General features: G+C 29.9%; 1 protein-coding gene across 1 annotated transcript in view; it reads right to left on the reverse strand.

Annotated features, from left to right (window-relative positions):
• Positions 1-500: 500 nt before the first annotated feature.
• Positions 501-21851, reverse strand: part of LOC142320585 (facilitated trehalose transporter Tret1-like) — a 116068-nt gene continuing 94717 nt past the window's right edge. Inside the window, exons 3-8 of the mRNA XM_075358546.1 lie at positions 21345-21490; positions 17212-17387; positions 11335-11540; positions 8186-8803; positions 2773-3050; positions 501-1659 (exon numbers count right to left, since the gene is read on the reverse strand). Of these exons, the coding sequence (XP_075214661.1) occupies positions 1416-1659; positions 2773-3050; positions 8186-8803; positions 11335-11540; positions 17212-17387; positions 21345-21490 (1668 nt within the window). The 3' untranslated portion in view covers positions 501-1415. The remainder of the gene's footprint in view (positions 1660-2772; positions 3051-8185; positions 8804-11334; positions 11541-17211; positions 17388-21344; positions 21491-21851) is intronic.

Here is a 21851-nt window from a genome sequence, read left to right on the forward strand (position 1 = left end):
TTCTAAAATTTATTTCACTGAATTTTCCTTTATTTCAAAAGTTCTCCAAGTTGTGTATTTGTTTAAAATATCTACAAACTGATTAGGGTTTTATTGATAAAAACTGACTTTATGTGGTTTGTAATGTGAAAAAAATCAGAATTTACAGATGCTGTACTAAATGAACCTAACTATCAGCAAGTAATTCTTATTAAAATAGAATGGTTTTATTAGTAACAGTGCTTTTTCTTATTAATACATTCTAAAAAGTGCTGATTGTCATTAGCAATGTTGATAAATGTACACAAATATACATTCCGTATACCCAAACCTTTTATATATATATATAATATATACATGCACACGCACATGTAAATGTGTGTGAATATACACATAACACAAACACACATATAATGTAGATGTGCTTTTATAAGTATATACATAGATGGATACAAAATTACTTTTTAAATTTTCTTTAAATTAATTGACAAAAAATTTGTTGTGAAAAGAAAACACTCAAACATAAAATAATATTTTATTTTGAACTACGTATACATATCACACACTTATAAGTATCACCATAATCAATTACAACATGTAAATTATATAAAATTAAATACTGTTCATCTGTAAAACATTCTTAATTACTAATTTTATAATATTAGTTGACACAGCCGAATTTGGGCTCCCAACCAGCTTGGTAGCTGGGTTTGCTAATTATTTTGTAACCATGCTGCTAGGGAGACAATAGAAAAATTCCTTTATAAGCAGGATTGTTATTTCTGTAATTTGTAAAAAAGTTGAAAACTTATAATATTATATATATGTGTATATAATATAAATAATATATTAACTAAAGGACATTGGGATTAGCAATTTTTAGATATGTATTTTGATGCTTAGCTATTATTAAAATATCTGACTGATTAATGTATTTCATTTAAAAACAAATTCATATGACTGTAAATTAATTATTAATAGTTCTTTCCAAAAAGTTTTAATTATTTATTTTCTAATTAAAATTGGTAAAATTATAAATGTAGATTGAATTAATACATTTATTTTTTAAAAAAACATCATTACCTTTTAATTTCTGAATATTTCTGTAATAAACAGTAACTCTAAAAGCAGAAATACTGGCTCTTATATATGCATTATTAATCTTGCTATAGTATTTATATTATAAAAATGAGCCATATTTTTGTTATTATAGTAATTTATATTAAAGTTTTAATCATTTATTATACATTACATTATAATAAATATTTACTAATACTAATATTTAAATAATGTGTGTGATAACACATTTAAAAGTCAAGAACTACATCTTGAGAAATATTAGTTATAGAACAATCCATAGATAGGCTTAGTTTTTCAACAGTCTAGGGGCCAATTTAATTATAATAAGGTTGAAGCTACTTATTTATAAAAAATATTTATGTATCAACCCCCTTTTTTTTTACTGAACTATATGTATCTTCGATTTCCTCAAAACTTCGTCCTTCTGTTTCTGGCATATATATGTACATCGTAATTAATCCAATCAAGCTACATGTCCCATATAGAAATAAAACTCCAGATAATGATAATGCTGCTTCAAACCCAAGGAATGTTTTTGTTGCTGCAAAACTGAGAATGTATGAACAACCAGCAGCAAAACCACTCGCTTGACTTCGTCCTCTGAAAACAATATAATTTTGTATGTAAACATGAGTTGTAATATTATACTGGATCCAATTTTAAGATTATTATCAATTTGGAAGTCTACTGTCTATCCATAGGAGGTACACAGAGGACCTCTACTAATATTAATATGAGATTAAAAGTTATCATGAAGATATTAGTGGCCTACTTGTATTGAGTTACTGTATTTGTTTTATTGGAAGTAAACTCTTAGTTATTCCATAAGTAACATTATTTTAGACATTAAATATGAGTTTTAAAATCAATTAAAATTTTGGAAATTGTCAATGACAGGTGGAGTTTCTTGGCTTATATTTGGTCAAGATACATGATAATTCTATAATTGCTTAATTTTTTATGAAGGACTGCAGCATAATGCTTGCCTGAAAAGGCAAGTAATTTTCAAGAATTATCACCCTCATGCCAGGCTTATTAGGGAAAATGAGGGATAAATATTCTCTCATGTCTTTCTTAAGTGAACTGAATAAAATATTCCATGTTAGCATATCAAAACCAACAATATGAAAGTCAAGTGATATTCAGTTTACAAAAACAATTTCTTCACTGCTCACATTTGGATTTTCTTGTAATAATGTTATTAATCTCTTAAAAAGTAATTGATGACTAATCCCTTTTGTACCTCAAGTGCTTCACATGAAGAAAGAAGAAAAACAATGAAATCTAATAAGGGCAATAAACTAATCTTTACTGCTTCTCTTGAAATATTGCTTGTATTTTTTGACAGGATAATTTTTTACCATACTTTTTAAAATAATTAGGATAAGCTACATTAAAATAAACTTATCATATTTTTAATATGAATCAAACTGAATGCTCTAAGGATTCTATTTTAAAGGAGTTGAAACATTTAAAATTTACTGATACTAAACTTCTTTTTATACTAATCAATTAATAAAAGTGTCAGTTTTTCAGTAAATGCTTATTCTTGTCATAAAATACATACCTTATGAAAATTTAGTCAAAATGACAGAAAAGACTTAAATGAAATAAATGAAATAAATGAAATAAATGAAACAACTATAATGGGCAAGTGCATTTAATACCATAGAGAAAAAAATATATTAAGAAAAAAATTTGAGTATTTATTACCTGTAAGGAAACACTTCACTAACAAGCATCCAAGGTACAGGTGACACGCCAAAACTGAAGAAAAATTGAAGAATGAAATATGTGATAAATGGAAACCAATTTTTTTCAGATTCATTTCCTTCTTTTCCACTGTCATGTAGCACAGCATAAACACTTAATGTATATATTGCAGCTGAATTAATAAATAATGAGATTAATGTCAATGGCCTTTTTCCTAGAAATTTTACTAAAATCATGCAAAGAACTGTTGCCACAAATGAATTTACTGACATCACAACCTAGAAGAAAAATAGTCAGGTAAAGAATGTATGACAGTAACAAACATTAATTGTATAAGTGAAAAAAACATCCTTATTTTTAACAATATAACATACATTGAAGTAATTAGTAGCTTAGATTTTTTGTCTCTTATTCCAATTTTCTCATTTTTTCTTGGGTTAAGTGAATGCATTTTGGGTTGAACTTATTATTTATAATTTCTAGGCTAAATTCTCTATCCAGCTTACTCCTAATAAGAACATTAATTTTAATAAAGGCATCTTTCTATTGACAGAAATGAATATTTTTGTACATCAATAAAGAAATTAAAAAAATTGCAATAATTTTCTTCAACCAATTAATACTACAGAAGAAATCAATTTTTATAAATATTGTCACTGTTAAGTAACTGGGGATTAAATTTATAAAAATTAACTTGTTATATGGAATACATGGGACTGCAACAATATGAAACACCACAGTAGCCATTTGCTTCACCTTAATGAACTTTGTTACTTAACCCAGTGATTCTCAACCTTTTTAGCTTCACAACCAGAAGCCAGAAGCGTTTGCTTTCAAATCCTCTCTGATTAAAGCATGAAGCCAGATGAATCAATATATGCGGCAAACATTTCTCAGTTCTTGTTTTGTGAGATATGAATGAAATAGGGACAGATCACTTAAAAGAAAATATGTTGTTTTGCAAATCAATGCTTGGTCTTGCAACAGGACAACGGTTTAATGTTTTTTATGAAGCTACTAAAAACTATAGCATAAATTGAACAAAATGTATTGCATTGTCTAGTGACTTGCAAAGGTGATAACAGGAAAGTACTGTGAATTTCTAGAAAAATTAAAAGATTGTCTTATACTAAGGGCAGAATGGACGCACTGCTTCCTTTACAGACATGCTCTTGCCACAAAAAAATATGCTGAAAAATCTCAAACAGATTTTTTGTAAAGCTATAAAAAGTCGATTGCTATAGACTACGCTGTTTATTAAACTATGTGATGAAATGGGCGAAAATAATTTATTTTTTCCATACACTTTCCGGGAAAGTGTTAACCTGGTTATTTGAATTGCAAAATGAATTAATAGTATTTTTCCAGGATAAACAAATGCCATTCTCAATGTTTTTACAGAATAATGAGAAAATGTTGTCGTTGACTTGCTTAGCTGATGTATTTTTGCATTTTATTAATGACAAAGTTTATGCTTTCATTAAGAAGCTTGATTTGGAATATTGCCTTTGAAGTAAAAAATTTGATGTTTCTGCTTGCTTCTGATTATATTGAGAAAAATTTGGATGAAGAAGACACTATTATTCACCACAGTTTGGATAACATATTTGCGTGAGCTAAAAATTCAGTTGGCGGAGTAATTCCTGGAAAATAAAAATTCTAGAAAAGATGGGTACTGAGTACATTTAGTGAAAATGTTGTTGCAGCTGCTGAGTTACCAGCTGAGATTCATGACCAGCTAATCGAAATGTCTGCCGATAAAACGTTACAACTACAATTCACATCTGAAGAATTAGATATGTTTTGGCTTGCTTGATAAAGTGAACATGGAAATACAGTTACAGAAGCATTGAAAATATTAATCCCTTTCACCACATCTTATCCCCATGGAAAGGATGCATCGTCAATGGCTGCGCTACAAACTAAATACAATTGTCTTTTATCACTTGAAAACAATTTGCTTTTCTGTGTTTCTATCATAGATCCACATATGGAGAAACTTTTAAATGAAAAACAAACGCAACCATCTCATTATTTTCTTTACATGGGTACTTATAAATGTAAGTAAAATGTTTATAATAAATGATTTTTGTCATATTATGATAAATATGATATTTTTTAATAAATAATAAACAGACATGCACCTACTAACGACAAAAACAGCAAAGTAAAATCAAGACAATAAGTGGAAGAATTTTGGGAACTACTACACCAAACAATTACCAACATCAACAACAAACAAATCAAGATACTGATAGGAGATTTCAATGCCCAACTAGGCAGAGAAAAGAAATACAGAGATGTGGTATGAGAACATACAGCACGTAAATTCACAAAAAAAAATAGAATGAAATTAATAGAATATTGCAGAATGATATCACAGAATGATATCTAAATCTACATACTTCTTACAAAAAACCTGTAAACTCAAAATCTGGAAACACCCTGACTGGAAAAAAAGGAGAATGGCAACCAGACCACATATGCATGACAAGAGCTTCCATTAACAGATACAGAACGTCAGAGTTCTAAAAGGCAAAGACACAGTATCAGATCACTACATGGTCAAAATAAAAATTATTTTCTCTCCACAAAAGAAAATACCAAAAACCACTAAAAACAAAAAGCAATACAATACAGACAATCTAATAAATAACCAAAACTACCAAGAAGCAACCAAAAATATTAATGAAAAAGAATTAACCAAACTTACAACAAAACTAAAAGATTCAGCAAAACACACTCCTCTTATCCAACCAAGACCCAAGCACCAATGGTGGAATTAAGATTGTGACTTTGCAGTAGAGAAAAGATGTCAAAGTTGTATCAAACACCAATGTGACCCATCAAAGGAGTCTCACCTGAACCTAACAAAACAAAGAAAAGAAACCCACAAAACAAAATGAATCTGAAAGCGATAAAAATAATACAAGGGAATACTATAGAATGTTTAAAATACAAATACAAAAATATGAACCACCAACTCTAATCCTAAAAGATGAAGATGGTAAACCCTCACACAATAATAAACAAAATACAGAAATATTAGCTAAGTCGTTCAAAAAACTACTAAATTGTGTGAAAAACTCTTCCAAATTGACACAAACACACTTATCAAATGAAACCAAAACCAAATAAACCCATCTATACAAAAAGAACTAAACCAAGCATTAAAAGAAATGAAAAACCACAAAGCAAGCAGGGAAGACTAGACAGTGGTAGAACTTTGGAAATAATCCTACAAGGAGACTAAACAATCACTTCTAGAAAATCTCCAAAAAATATGGAAAGAAGAAAAATGACCAAAACACTGGATTCACACTCACTTCACAAGAAAGGAGGCAAAATCAACCCCGAAAACTACAGAGGAATTTCACTGTTAGATTGCACATATAAAATACTTTCAAGAATAATCCTGAATAAAATAAAAGATCAACTCGAAAATGAACTGGGAGAATATCAGGGGGATTTAGACTGTGGAGAAGCTATCCTGAACAAATAATCACTTTCAAATTAATAATTGGTGTACACAAAATGAAACAAAGACAATTAATAATATCATTAATAGATTTCCAAAAAGCCTACGACAGTATTCATAGACCATTAATGCTGAAAATACTAAGAAACCTATGATTACACCTGAAACTAGTAAAAAATATAGAAGTCGCGTTAACTGACACATATTCCAAAATAAAATTCAGAGGCTCAATGGATCAGAACCATTCCTAATCAAAACAGGTTTAAGACAAGGAGATGGACTAACCCCTTTGCTCTTCAATTGCGTCCTAGAATATGTAATGAAAGAATGGTACAAAAAAGACCCACCACACGTAACAACTCAAGCAAGGAAACATGTAAACCATATCAAAGTAAACTGTCTAGGATTTGCAGATGACCTAGCATTTCTAGCCAATAACATCGTAGAAGCTAGAATCCAAGTAACTTCATTGGAAGAACTAGCAGGAAAAGTACGCCTAAGAATATCATACGAAAAGACTAGAATAATGGTTACAAATCTCCTGATATTGAACCACATAATCATAAATAGACACAAAAGTTGAGCTAGTTGAGCAGTTTAAATATTTAGGAGAAAATATCACACATGACCTCAAAGAAAAACTGAACTGGAAAGAAAGAACACAAAAGCTCAGTTATGCACAAAATACCACCAAAACAACATATAACAAAAGATGCATCTCAGTGGATACCAAACTCAAACATTACAGAACTATAATCAGACCTGTAATATCATATGGAAGCGATACACTCTTCAAACTAATATCAAACATTTCCTACTCAGCAGAGATCCAAAGAATAGAAAGAAGAATTATAAGAATATACATAAATAAAAGATGACTTACTGATGGGGAGAATGGAAACTCATACCAAACCAAGAGGTACATACTTTAGAAACCAAGGTAGAATACTTTAGAAAAAAAAAATCTCCTTCTTTGGACACATAATAAGAACAGAACTGAACAGGCTCATCAGGAAACTGGTCAAGAAATATTGGAAAATGTCCAAAACACTGATGTAGATCACCAAAATTAAACAAGATATGCAAGAAGTAGAAATCACAATAGAAGATTTACGAAACAAAACTGACAATATAAAAATACTAAAAGAAGCAAACTCCAGATTTAAAATTAAAGAAAAGAAAACATCAACGAGGGTTTGTTCAGAAGAACTCAAAAAAGCAAGATCTGACAGAATGAAGAAGTATTGGGAAGCAATCAAGAAGAAAAAGAAAAAGAAAAGACGAACGAGAGTTGACTAAAGTAGTCCACTGTGACCTCAAAATCTTAAAAAAAAAAATGATTTTTTTTCTTTAATTCTAATTCTTAGTTCTAATTTCACGACTCCCCTTTCATATTAATGCGAACTCCAAGTTGAGAAATGCTGACTTAACCCATAGAAACATTTGTTGTAATTTTTTTCATATCCTTTCAACATTTAAGCATTTTTTGTCTGTCTAGAAGAATTAATTTAACTTGTGAGATGCCTTGTGAGATGAAGTTTGCAATCAAACTTCACTTTAAAATTTTTCAACTTGATTTAAAAACATTTAATAATATTAGCATTAGACAGAAAATCAGTTAGCATTTCTTGTTTCTTCATTGTAATTTTTATGGAATTATTCTATCTTTTACTATTTTATCATTTTCAGTAATATGTTACTCCACAATTATTCTACAAACAAGTTATCTGGGTTTCTTTAAATAAACTAAGAGGCTTGTAATTTTGTTTAAAATCACAATGAAATTTTAAATAAGACAAGTTCACAAAATTGACATGCTACTGTTTCAGAATATTTTATTAAACTCATGATATGTAAAAGCAGATTAATATTTATATGTAATGCAAATAATCTTTATTCATAGGATTTTATGCGAAAGAATTTAAAATTACTTACTATGGCTCTGTAAGCATTTATTGGAAATCCAAGTTCTTGAAAAACTTTAATTTGGTATGGACGGATGGCAGTTACTCCAGCAAAATTTATTACAAAAAAAAACCCAATCACAAGCGTTAGTGGTTTTAACATTTCTGGCCTGGTAAGATCTTTACAGTGCTCTATAAAATTCATTTTATCACAGTGTTCTTCAGTTTTTGTATTTTTAATTTTATTATTATTTGCATTATCTTTCATTTTATCATTTCCAGTTATTCCATCTGCTCTTTGAGGTAGTTCGACTGAAACAAATTCTTCTCCACTGATTTTCTCTTGCTCTATTGTTTTACTTGTATTTATAGTTGAGTCATCTTTTTTAATAGTTTCTGTTCCATTATTTTGGTTTGATACTTTTTCATCATCTAATGATACAGGGTTGGAAAATGCAACAGCTGATTTATTTTCTTTTTCATTTTGTACATTATTTTTGTTGAATTTTGATAATGCACTGTATCTAACCATTTCTTGGAATTCTTGTTGAATAACGTGTGGTTTTACCCAACCTCTCAACCAACAAAGAGACTTCTCAGCATCAGAATACCTACCACGTGAAAGGAGCCAGTAAGGAGTTTCAGGAACCTGAAACAGATAAGACTAGTTTTATACCTTGCATTCACACCCAATATCTCAGAAAACATCTTTTGCATGCTGGATATAAATAACTGTTAAACTTGTACATGCAGACAACTTGATTAGGTGAAAATAAATACTCTTAAGACATTTTGTGTAAATAACTTAGAATGCTTGCCTTGTTCAAATGAAACTGAGATACAAAAAATTTGTATTATTTTTATCTTTTTAATCTCATAAAGACTTACACACTCTGTATCAAAGAGTTATAAAAACACGTAAATAAAATCTTAAATATGAGTACCAATCCAACATGTGTGAAATTATCAACTAAACATCTTTTTAAACTTTATATGGAGATATTTTATATAATTTCTTTCTTAAATTAATTATTGAATTAATTTTGAAAATGAATCATAAAAATATTTACAAGAAATTTTTTCTTTTTTTTTGGTTAAATTTTGGTAATGTCAATCACCATAAAATGGACATAGCAAAAATAACAACTCAGAACAAGTGTCTCCACATTATATCAGTATTAAAAAAAAAATATTATTTGTTCTATTAAATTAAGAGAGGTGGGAAATAGAATATGTAATTTTTTTTGCATTCCAGTAACAAAGACAGCCAACATGGGTAGCAATCTGTCTAGTTACTCTACTCATTTCTCATTTGGTGGGAGCGGATAATAAATAACATACTATTAGATAGTTCGTTTCATACAGTATAAATCTATTGCTCTACTACATAATATATACAAAGTATTTATTTAACGAGGATAAATCTATATTAAAATATAAAGAAACTTTCATACATTAATTTGAACGCATGAAATTAATACAAATTTAAAAATTGTGACTTTAAACTTTTTATTTTTAATAAAAATATATGCAGTTCAATGTTGTTTCATTGTATGAATCTGAAAATTTCATACATCCCCTAAAGAAAGTCAAGTAGAAAAATTTGCGTTTTTATTTTATCCACACAAAAAATATATCATATGACCTCCTGTCAGGGAATGTTCTCAACGTATAAATTTTATTTACAATTCGTTTGATAATTATTTCATTTAACTAAGATATATATAAAAAGCTTACTTCTTTACAAAAAAAATTAATATTTTTAAAAGACTTCTCTATTTTCGTTGTTATATATCAATAAGGATATATAACAATTTAAGGATGTTTAACGCTAAGAATAAATATTCTTTAGTATTTAGGCGAAATTAAATTTGAAAATTCTATTTTCCAATTCGTAGGACCGCCGAAAGCTAATAATCTCAAATGAAGAAGTTGCAGATATTTGTACGATTTCATAGTGTAACTATTTTTTAGTAAAAACAAATTTATTCGTATTTTTTGTAAAATGAGTTGTGATTCATGAGTAATCCCATAAAATCATTAAAAAAATTCTGCTATCAGTTATATTGAATGAAGGATTTCGAATTAGTTTCGTAAACCCGTAAACCTGATAGTTAACATAATGATAATAAAAAATTAAATCGACCTTTTCAAATATTTATAGTAGTAACATTAGATGTAAACACAGTAGAATTTTACATAACTATCGCGCATAAAAGAAAACTAGGTTAATTCGCCTTGAACAAATGGAATACTTTTAACCCATCACCGATCTAATCGGGATACATCATAGTATGCAAGTAATTAGCAAATCGTAATACCGAAAGGTGACGATAACATTGCAACCAGTCACAAGATTACGATGTTTTATCCTTCAGAAGTAAGTGTAAATATAAGCGTTTAGAAAACAAGTTATTACCAATCAAAATGCGGAATTATTATAACCTTTACTAAAATAGTTTATCCATAACGATGAATGTAAATTTAGGAATTTTATCGGGCTTGTAATGAAAAATTCAAAATCTATTGCATTGCTATGAACCAAAAGGACATTAATTTAAATCATGAACAGAAGTAACTGTATGTAATTTTGATTTCAGTGTTGTTTTCTGCCCTTCTTAGCATTGTCACTCTAACATCCGTAGTTGACGCATTTCGAAGTACCCCCATTCTTAAACTATTTTTGAAACTGAGTCTTCCTGTGTAAGAATGGCCCAAGCTCCACGCAGCCCTCATGCCTACTTTTGTGGCCTCTTCAGCTTTGTCCCTACCACACGGGTAAACAGTTTCTTGAAACTAATCCTTCTGATTCTTCATATTTATAAGGATTTTTTTTTAAAGAAATATAACATTTACAACAAATTATACAAACAGGAATAAATTAAAAAATAATATAAAAGAAAAAGACAACTACAAAAAAAAAAGGTTTATATCAAATAAAATCTGATTGTAACGCGATAAACAAGGGACAAACGGGTCTAAAACTTAAAAAAAGATTAATTGAAAATATAGGATCATATAAATACGAGAAAAAAGATTCAAATTATGCAACACATTTGATAGAAAAAGGAAATATTCCAATGAAAAATGATAAAATCCATGAAAATATTAGGTTATACGGAAAAAGGAAAACATTTAAATATTCTAAAGAGATGATTACACACACACAAAGATACTTACTTGTGTAATTGCAATAACAGTAATAATCGGAACAAGAGTACTGATTAATGCTGTTGTTTGCCAATCAGTTAGGTTACCCAAACTAGTAATTACGACTAGACCAAAACTGAAGAAAAGAGATGAGTAAGATATTAATATACCACGTAAACGAGGTTCACAAATTTCACCAACATATGTAATAATTGGTGCTTCCATGAATCCAACTCCTAAAACAAAAGAGGAAAAAGCTTAATTTAAGTTTTCACTTTTTTAACGGCGAATTCAATGTTTACTCTACATAATATTAGGTAGTATATTCATTATATACATAGTATTCAATTCAATGTCTGCAGAGTATTATCTAGTATAGTATATTTTATTGACTTATAATAACATGTAGGAATAGCATGCCAAAATGTGATAACATTCTGTAATGATTAAATATTAAGTGTCTCATTTTTAAAATGCTGGAATATTTTCTTTCAAAGGTTGTTTTGGAATTAATTAAAACATCATATCATCTTCAGTTTAGTTACTGGTAATGATATATGATCAATTTGGGTATGTATATTTAATATTGTTTTTATGTGCTATTTGTATATCTCTTTGTGAATGTACTATTGCAAAGTTACTTTTGTAGTGTGGTTTGCAAACTTTGATTCTGTTGATAGGTGTATTGTTCATCCTTATTTTTTGAACCTGAAGTCCGAGACACATGTTTGTGTCCAGACTTTCTGATGCAGGATTCAGTACTATTACTGCAGATTAATATGTATACTCTTGGGTTTTTGTGCTTATGAGACTGTTTGTTGAGACTACTTCACTATTTGTTCTTATGTAATTTTTTTTTATTATTTTGAAAGCAACATAACATTCCTAAAAAATGTTGGCAATACATTTAAAAGAAAATAGAATTAACATAAAAACCTATCAGTTGAATCTGACAGGTTTTTTTTTGGTTGTACGATTGAATTTTTGCTGTTCATGTATGTAAACATCATGCATTTTCAATAAATTAGGTATTTTTTTGATTTTGTTTTGAGTTTTGTGATGCATATCTTGTCTGTAATTGTAAGTGAGTAGTCATTGCTCTGTGACAGAAATTTTATTTTATTAGTATAGCTTTTCAGTGTAGTAAATGGTCAAAAATATGTGTGCATTAGGCAATGTAACATGTATAAGATAGCTGTTTGTGTAAAATGGGATAGTTAAATATGTTGTGGATAAGTGTGTCAGTTGTGAGGAAGTTTTGTATGTATCTTAAATTTTAATTATTTTGTATATGATAAGTTTTTTTATTTATCAGACCTTACTTACTTTTCACTGACTGAACAATATTGATTATTATTATTTTTTTTTGCTCTAAATTAAGTTATTCCGGTAGTTTCTTTAAGTTTTTCAGATAACTGAAGTGAAAGATTTTTTGAAGGGAACTTGCAGGTCTAGATGATTTGAAAATATTTTTATTTTGCTTGTTGCTTCATCAGTTAGTATTTAGTTTACTGTAGTTTTAATGACATTTATTTAACTTGATGTTCTTGTACACAAAGTAGTTTAAAAAAAAAAAAATTGCTATAAAACATAAGATTAATAATATATAACTGTATTTCAGAGACCCTTAAATTGAGCTTGGACACATCTTTTTTTATACAGTTTCAATGGATTTGTTACTTTTATGTAACCTCTTCAGTATGACATTTTTATATACAGACTTTTTCACACTAATATGAAATAAAATTAACATTAAAATATTAAACCGACTTAAAAAATTATACAAAAAAAATAACGAGTTAGAAACAGAGCAAACAGTAGTAACTTTTTGGTAGTTGTTTTTAGTTTGATCTGGACTTCTAAAACTTAAAATTTAAAAAATGATTGAAAAAAGTTAATTTTTTCTTTAGTTGTATTTTTTGTAAAGTTTGTTTTATTGAACTTAATTCATAATGCATTAAATTATGAAATGAAGGTCAGCTAATTTAAAATAATAAATGGTATTGCTTAACTGGATTACCAATGAAAATGTCTGTGAAATGGTCTTTAACAGGTCAGCAGCTGATTGGTTTATTGTAAAGTTGTAGGACACTTAGACAACACATTCTAACGATCTGTCATGTGTGAAATTACTGAGGAACTGATATCAGTCTAGAATTATACTAAGCAATTCTGACTCAAAAATTCAGATGCATCATGTTGCTGCTAAATTTGTATTGCTATTTTTAGAAGACAGCAATCAAGAACTTAAGACTGCAATATGTAAAGAACAATTTCATGATTACGTACAATCTTATAAGAATACAAAAAAAAAACAATAAAGGGTTATTAAAAACCATAATTAGTGAAAGATGAGAAGAAATGTGAGTTTATATTTATGTTGAAACTAATGTACAACTGTACTAGTGGGTATGAGAATAATAATATGTGTATTATTGTCCTCTCTTTTTTCACTGGAAAAGCATTGTGCATTCTATTTTGAAGTTTTGATTATGCTTGAAAGACAATGTGTGTAGAAAGAAACCCGATTTATGGAAAGTAGAATCTATAGATTATTTGCTTCATAATAACAAACTGCTCTCATATGTTTTTACATATTGTCTAAAAAAAAACCAAAACAATACATTCCCTTGTCTACTACTCACCTTACTCTTTGAAGTTAACTATGATTTACTTTTTCTTCTTTCTTAAGTTGAAAACAAGTTTAAAAAATCTTATGTTCAAGCATAAAGAAAATAAAGCAAAGTAAAGAAAAATGTAACATTACATATGAACTATCCCATAAATTTTGTTTGAAAAGCCTTTTGAAGGATGGATAAATCATAAGGATCATTATACTGCTATCTAAAGTTTGGTTCTGGCCATTGAAGTATTGAGCTTTCTCTTTCTTAATTAAATGGTGTAAGGGTATTGACTCTGGTCATAGCAGCATATACTTATGTCATTTCATTGTTGTCAGATAGAACTAAATGCTCTTAGTAACCGTAGTTGTTGACTAGTTACTGTGTGGGGAACATCTGTGTTGTACAGGTGATTCAAAGAAACGGGAAATTTAAAAAATTAAATAACGTTAATGAAAAATTTTTTATAGAAAATTAATTTTATTTCATGTAATTGTACAAATGTTGCCATTTTAGGATACATACATTTTAGTTTATTTTTTAAAGATGACATCTTGCAGGTGACCTCCTCTTCTACGTAAACACTCACGAAGTCTCTTCGTTAATTGTTCATGGTTTGACGTAACATCTCAACTGGAATTTCCGCAATTGGTTCTTGGATCTTTGCCTTCAGTTCTTCCGTTGTAGCAGGTCTACTGTGGAACACTTTGCTTTTAATTTTAAGGTGACCCCACAAAAAGTAATCGCAAGCTGAGAGATCAGGCGATCTGGGAGGCCATCTAATGTCACCATTTCATGAAATGACACGTCCAAACAATCGGCGTACAGCTGCCATCGATATTCATGCAGTATGTGACTTTGCTCCGTCTTGTTGAAACCAGGCTGTGTTAAGAATTGGTGGAAATCTCTTTTGTTGTTCCACAACAAAGGTTCCAAGCATGGCTACGTAACGAGCCGACGTCACTGTAATCGCAAGGCCGTTGTCATCCTCAAAAATACAATGGCCTATAACACCGTAAGATGACATAGCACACCACACGGTCACTTTCTGGCTGTGCAACGGACGCTGGTGTAGCTGCGTAGGATTTTCTTGTGCCCAGTATCTGAAATCTTGCTTGTTAACAAATCCACTGAGGTGGAAATGGGCTTCATCTGACATCCACAGTTCGTGAACACACTCTTCGTTATCATTTATCTTCTGAAGCATTACATTATAGAATTGTGCTCGCACAACTGCATCGTTTGGTTTCAGTTCCTGGACGATCTGCAACTTGTATGGATGGTATTGGAAGTCCTTCACTAACATTCTTCGAACACTTGAACTATGCAATTGTAAAGATTCTGAGAGACGACGGATTGACCGATGTGGACCTTGTGTGACAGCATCTTGTAAAGCTTGAACATTCTGTGGTGTACGGACGGTTTGCTCACAGCCTGGAGGTTTCTTTTTCATTGCCGAACCAGTTTCCTCAAAATTAGATATCCATGTTTTAACTGCATGTGCTGATGGAACACGGTCGTGCCGTCCCAGATTAAAATGACGGCGAAATTCTCCACGCGCTCCCTCCACACTGTCATTGTTTTTGTAAAACGCTTTGATAGCAATTGCATGTTGCGCACCACTCCAAGGATCCATGACAACTAAATGGCAGATTAGGTTAGAGAGGATGGCGCCACTTATAAAGTGGTACCAATCGCCCACGGCTATCAACACAATTTTCAAAATTTCCCGTTTCTTTGAATCACTCTCTGTATTTAACTTTTCCTGTGTTTGTTCAACATTTTTCATTACTAACATAAAACAGTACTTTTAAGAAGTACTGTTACAGTCAGAAATTATAATAGTCTGTACATTCAAGTGTACATTTTCTACATATTTTTATATATTGTAGAACATATTAATATTTTTCAAGAATCATTAGTTAACTGTTGGTTTTATAGATTTTTATCATGCAATGACTTCAAAAAGAAGTATGCCTCACTCTGTTTATGACAGAACAGTTTTTGGTTGAGGTGTAATGGTTCATAGCCAAGCACAGAAAATGGTCTGTAGTGAGGTGAGTTTTTTGAGAATGAATCAAAAAGTATTTTAGAAAAGAATGAACCTTTAATTCCTTTCAAAAAAGTAGAGAATTTACTGCTGCTGCTTTTAAAATTATGCTGAGTTATTTTATAGAAAATACTTGTCTTTACTAGAAGTACTGCATAATATTGGCTTTGAGTACCAAAAAATTAACACTTGGAAGATTTTACTTGAAAGAGGAGATATTGTTGTAAATTTTAGTATTTTTTTGAAGCAAAGAAGACTGTTAATTTTAATGAAATTGTTTGGTTATACGAAACTCGGCTTAATGCTAACCATTCAAACCCAAAAGTATGGTTACTACACCTGTATCTAATGGTCAAGGTGGAAGATTAATTGTCTGTCATGCCAGACAGTTAACAGGTTTGTGAATGAAGTGCTAGTAATGTTCAAATCAAAGAAAATGGACGACTACCATGAGGAGATGAATAATGAAATATTTACATATTGGTTCAAAGAAATACTTTTGAAAAAAGTTAAACCAATTTGCATCAGTGTAATGGATAATGCTTCATATCACTTGGTGCAATTGCATTAAGTACCAACTAACACTAGGAAACACGGGTTGATTGATTATTGTGCAATTGTAAATTGTTAATATAAAAATAAAATAAATAATTATAAAAATAAATAGATCAAAATTAAATTTTACCCCATATCTAAATAATTATAAAAAAAAAATTACAATAAATAACAGGTCACAATTAAAAAAAAAAAATAAAACTAAAAATTATATTTTGGGAAATGGGTGACACTTATCTTTCAGAGAAAAGCATTGCTAGGTCAATGGCAATTTTTAAGTGAGAGAGATGAGAAGAAGGGTAGTGGAAAGAGAAGGTCAGATATGCTTGACAATTGACACCTTGCTTTCCTTCTGAGAGTGGCATGTGGCTACAATACATTAACCGCCAGAATCAAACTCTAATCAGTGAGTGAAAATATCTTGAAGGAGATAAAGCATCAAAAGGTTTTTTATTAAAAATATTGCAACCTTAGTAAATCTCTTTCTGTCAGTAATGTAGAGTGAGCTGAACTAAAACATTATCTAATCAACAACTGTCTGATTATTAATTTTAAGAATAACTGATGAGTGATTGTACAAAAGGGCTTGATGATAAGTGGATGAGATTACATAATATTAAAATATTTTTATTTAGAAGAATGTATCTGTAATTATACTTAGGATGTTTTACTATTACATACCGAGTCCCATTATGATGTTTGCAATAAAAATAGTTCGTACTGTACTTGCAAAGTAAAATAAGAGCCATCCGAGTATATGAGGAAAATTGACAAGCAACAATGAGCATTTTCTTCCAAGAGGTTCTAAAAGGATTCCAGAAAGAATACTCCCAACAGGTTGGCAGATAAAAGCTATGCTACCTGAAAAAAAGACAAAACATATATACAAGTAACATCTATGAATTTTAAGAAATAATTATACGGTTAAATACAGAATATAATATTTTTAACTATTAGAACCTTTATAAAATTTAAAGTGAAGCTATTCATATATTTCAGTTTGTATAACATTTTGTCTACACATGAAATATGGAGCTCTCAGCTGTAAACAGCTATGATACCACATAAATGCAGTTCAGTCAGCCAAGCAACAGGTCTAGTCCCATGTCCAGTGGCAGCTCGTAGCTAAAATTAGTGGGGGTACTGATCCAGAAAATTTTTAGCATTTGTTTTAAAATTGTGTAAAAGGAAACAAATATGTATAGAAAGAAAATTTATTCAGAAACTTGATAAAATCCTAAAAGAACAAAATCCGACAATTTTTACTTACTTTAATAAAGTAATTTATTGTTTAATTATGCAATTGTGTAAAGATTAATAATTATAATTGTTTAATTAATAATTTAATTTTTTTTTTCAAAAAATGAATCAAATAGAATAGCTGGAAGCAGGATAATAATTTAATTCTAAACTTTATCACATTCAAGAATATGGTCATGGTTTTTGATCACAACACATAGAATAAAAAAAAAACTACCTTCCACCAGCACGCCAGAGTTGCCATTGTGGGAGCGACAGTGCTCTCTCTCCCTTGCAGCCTCGCGTCCATCTTCCTACGTGCACAACAGTCAAACACCACGCTGCTGGAACTGTGAAGTGCATAGTTCCACACAAAGATTTTTGTATTTTTTTCATAAACTGGGGATGGCTACTGACATTAAGCTTAAGGATTAATATATTGTACAAGTATAAAGAAAGAATTAAAGAAAAAAGGATTCATTATATTAAATGTTATCGATAATATCAGGTGGAAATAGGGAGTTCTGCAGTTCCACAGTACCTATATGGGAGCTGCCACTGCTCATGTCTCTTCTAGAGTGGTGGAGGGAAAGGTGTGTTTTGAATTGGTTGGAGGCATGAGTTTTCAAAGCTTATATTTCTTAAAAAGACTTGTAAAATGCTTGTAAAGCTAATTCATGGATTCAGAGAAGATTTGTGATTTAAGCTATCTTTCTATTAAATTAATTGTTAGGCTGTAGATTGTGTTTTTGATTTTGAATCATTATAACATTTGAATTTTCATCTTTTGTGCAGTATACAAGATCATTAAATTAGTGTATATGACTGTTTGTCTTTATCAGAAGTGTTGGGGTAGTTTGAGTGGTTTTATGTTCCCTTTGAAATTTATTCATCTATCAGTGTCCAACTTAAGGTAGTCCACCAACACAGGTAATCATATTAAATCCAGAGGGGTTGTGTTTGTATATTTAGTATTTTGGGTGTAGAAGATTTTTTTATCTTTGTATATCTTAAATTCAACTGTATTTTACCATAATTTCAAGTAGAATTTCATAATTTAGTTCTAGCATAGTTACAAAATTTATAGGAAACTTACCTTCTATCATATACAACACATCAAATAACCCAATATGCACTTGCCTCTTTCAATTTCTAAATTAATTGCCTCATTATCATGGCTGAAGAAAACTTAATTGCAACAATAAAAAACAAAAAATGACTAATCCAATTTTCACATTTATGCTGCTACATATTACAAAGATAATCAGGTATTTTAAGGGCAATAATCGAAAATATATGAAAGCAAGTAAAAAATTATCTACACTTTCACTCTACAATTTAGTTACACAAAGGTGGGTTTCAACATGTACATCATTTTTCTACATAGTCACCTCCCTTGTCAATGCACATATCCTGCAGTCCACAAGCTTGTGTATTCCTTTCATGAAGAAGGTACAGTAAGTTGCAAGCCACTTTTGCACCACTTCCTGCACGTCTAAATTTGTGGAAAATACACCTTGCAAAGCATCCTTGAGAAGCTGAAACAGATGAAATTCAGATGGAGCAAGATCTAGGCTGATGGGAGGATGTTTCAGAACTTCAAAATTCAAATTGTTAATGGTTTGAACAGTCTGGTGAGCCGTGTGTGGGCGGATAGTCTTGATACCCATTGCGCACAGACTTTACAGAAGCCGAGCTCATTGTGGATGATTTGATGGGCAGAACCATGACTGATGTTCAAAGAAGACACTACCTCATCCATGGTAACTTGCTTATTCACTAGAACCATCTCTCAAGATTGCTGAATCTTGTTGTTGTATGGTGGAGGTTGATGAGTGTCCTGCTATCTCTTTGTGTGTCACGTTCATCTGGCTACTTTTAAAGTACATGATAAACCACTGTCCCTGTATTCTGATAAAAGTTTATGATAAATTTCAGCCCCTTTCATACCCTCCACCCAGAAAAATTGGATCACCCAGGAAATTTGAAAAATTTGAAATTGTAGTGTTCCTCCTTGGTATGAACAGATAGTGGAGAGGACAAATTTATACTGTAACAGCTGGAAGGCAAATTATGTGATCAGATCAAATTCACACATGTGACCACAGTTGTGCCAAATCTAAGCATGCATCTGCAGAAGGTAGTACGACCATGTTGAAGGTGTGTTATGGCAAAAGTGTATAAAATTTTTGACTAGCTCTCATAATTGATCTCTAAGATGTATAACAAAAAATTAATAATGTATTGCTTCATATTTCAAGAACAAAATTAAAACATTTCTTTTAAACCCTCAATAAACTGGACGAAGCCTCAGTACATTATAATAATTTGGAACATATAAACTCATCCACTGGTAGCTAAAACAGTATCTGTAATAACCAATTAAAATTTAATTTTTTTTATTCCAAGGTAGAATCACAAGGTATGATAACTCTCTCCTTTTATAACTATATGTAATAGAGCCTCTTCATCTTATGCTACTTTCACACCCATTACATGTATTTTAATTCAAAATCTTTTAATAGTCAATGAAATTGTTTCAAACCAGAGCAAACGTCTTTTTTGTAATCAAATTGAACATTACTATGTAAGTATTTATGATTAATTATTAATAGTTTTAAATTTATGAAAATAGTTAATTAGTTTTAAATTTTGTGAAAGTATTTAACTGAGCTTTAAAAACTATTCACACATATCATTTGAGAGGATAATATATTAATTATTTAACTTCTGACTATTGTAGCTCAATAGTATAAATAAAAAGTACAGTTTACAATTATACGCCGTGTTTGAGATAAGAGAATGAGACATAACAACAATAAGAAAAACTGTGTATCCTTTAGAGAATAAGTTTTTGAAAATGTTTCCTTAGGAGTTTTGCTGTTGTGAGTTTTCAGTCTTTAGACACAGGGTTTATGGATGCAGCAATGAGTAAGTCAGTTAATGAACCTTTGACAAATAATTTTATATCAGTTTAAAATATAGGCAGTGATTTTCATTTTGATGGGTTTAACTTTTTGTAACACATCCAACAAACTTTTACCTTTATACATGCATTATGAATCAAAATGTATTTAAAAGTTTCTGTGAACTCTGTGAGTTATTTCTTCTTTTTGTTGCCATTATTTCTGTTTCTGTTATTATACAATATCATTTCTGAATTATTTCAGAGTGCCTGCTTTTAGCAACTTGAGGTATATTTAATGGAATGAGTTAGACCATTTGTCTATTGTGCACTTGTGTTCATTATGGCTAAAGATTTTTGGTAGGATTTGATAATATCTGCTAATGATTAAAAATTAGCAATTAAGTTTGTAAAAAGAACATTATCATAGATGTGAATATTCACACATAAAGTATGCATATTAATGAAGATGACGTAATTATTACTTTTTTTAAAGAAGTAAAATTATAATTATCTCTAATTGATGTCATGATTCAGCAAAATATCCCACAATTTTTTGTTGATAAACTATTTAGTTTATCAACAAAAAATTCTTGATGTTATCTTATTATATTAACACATTATCAGCAGCTTATAACTTAAGCAACTAGGATTTATATTAAGTATAAACCTACCAAACCATGAGGCTTCTGAAGAATCAAAATACATCCCTTCTCCTGTCTTATTGTTTGTAAGAGCTGGAATAACAATAGTGGGAAATGCAATTGTCATTCCAAGGTCCATCAATATCAAATTCTTTGCTGTACTTGCAAGTACCTGTTAACAAACAAAGTTACTCATACATACTGCTTCAAAAAATAAAGAAATACATTTAACATGATGAAATAAATTTGTATGGTAAAGTAAATATTTTCTTATTACATTCTTTATATAATTTTCAATTAGCATGCTATCTTAATTTAGTGTTATGTTTAATTGTAGAGTTTTTTATGTTGGCAACTTTATATAAAAGCTTATATAGATTTTGAAGATTATAGTTGAGAAGTTATTATTACTGACTAGTCTTGAAGTTTCACTTCTTATATAGTCATGAATTCATCTTAAATGGAGATTAAATTATCTTTCAGTGTAACTTTTGATCTCATTTATTAAATAAATAAAAATGCAATACATCAAG

The sequence above is a fragment of the Lycorma delicatula genome, chromosome 2, assembly GCF_047948215.1.
Source record: "Lycorma delicatula isolate Av1 chromosome 2, ASM4794821v1, whole genome shotgun sequence".
Classification (NCBI taxonomy): Eukaryota; Metazoa; Arthropoda; class Insecta; order Hemiptera; family Fulgoridae; genus Lycorma; species Lycorma delicatula.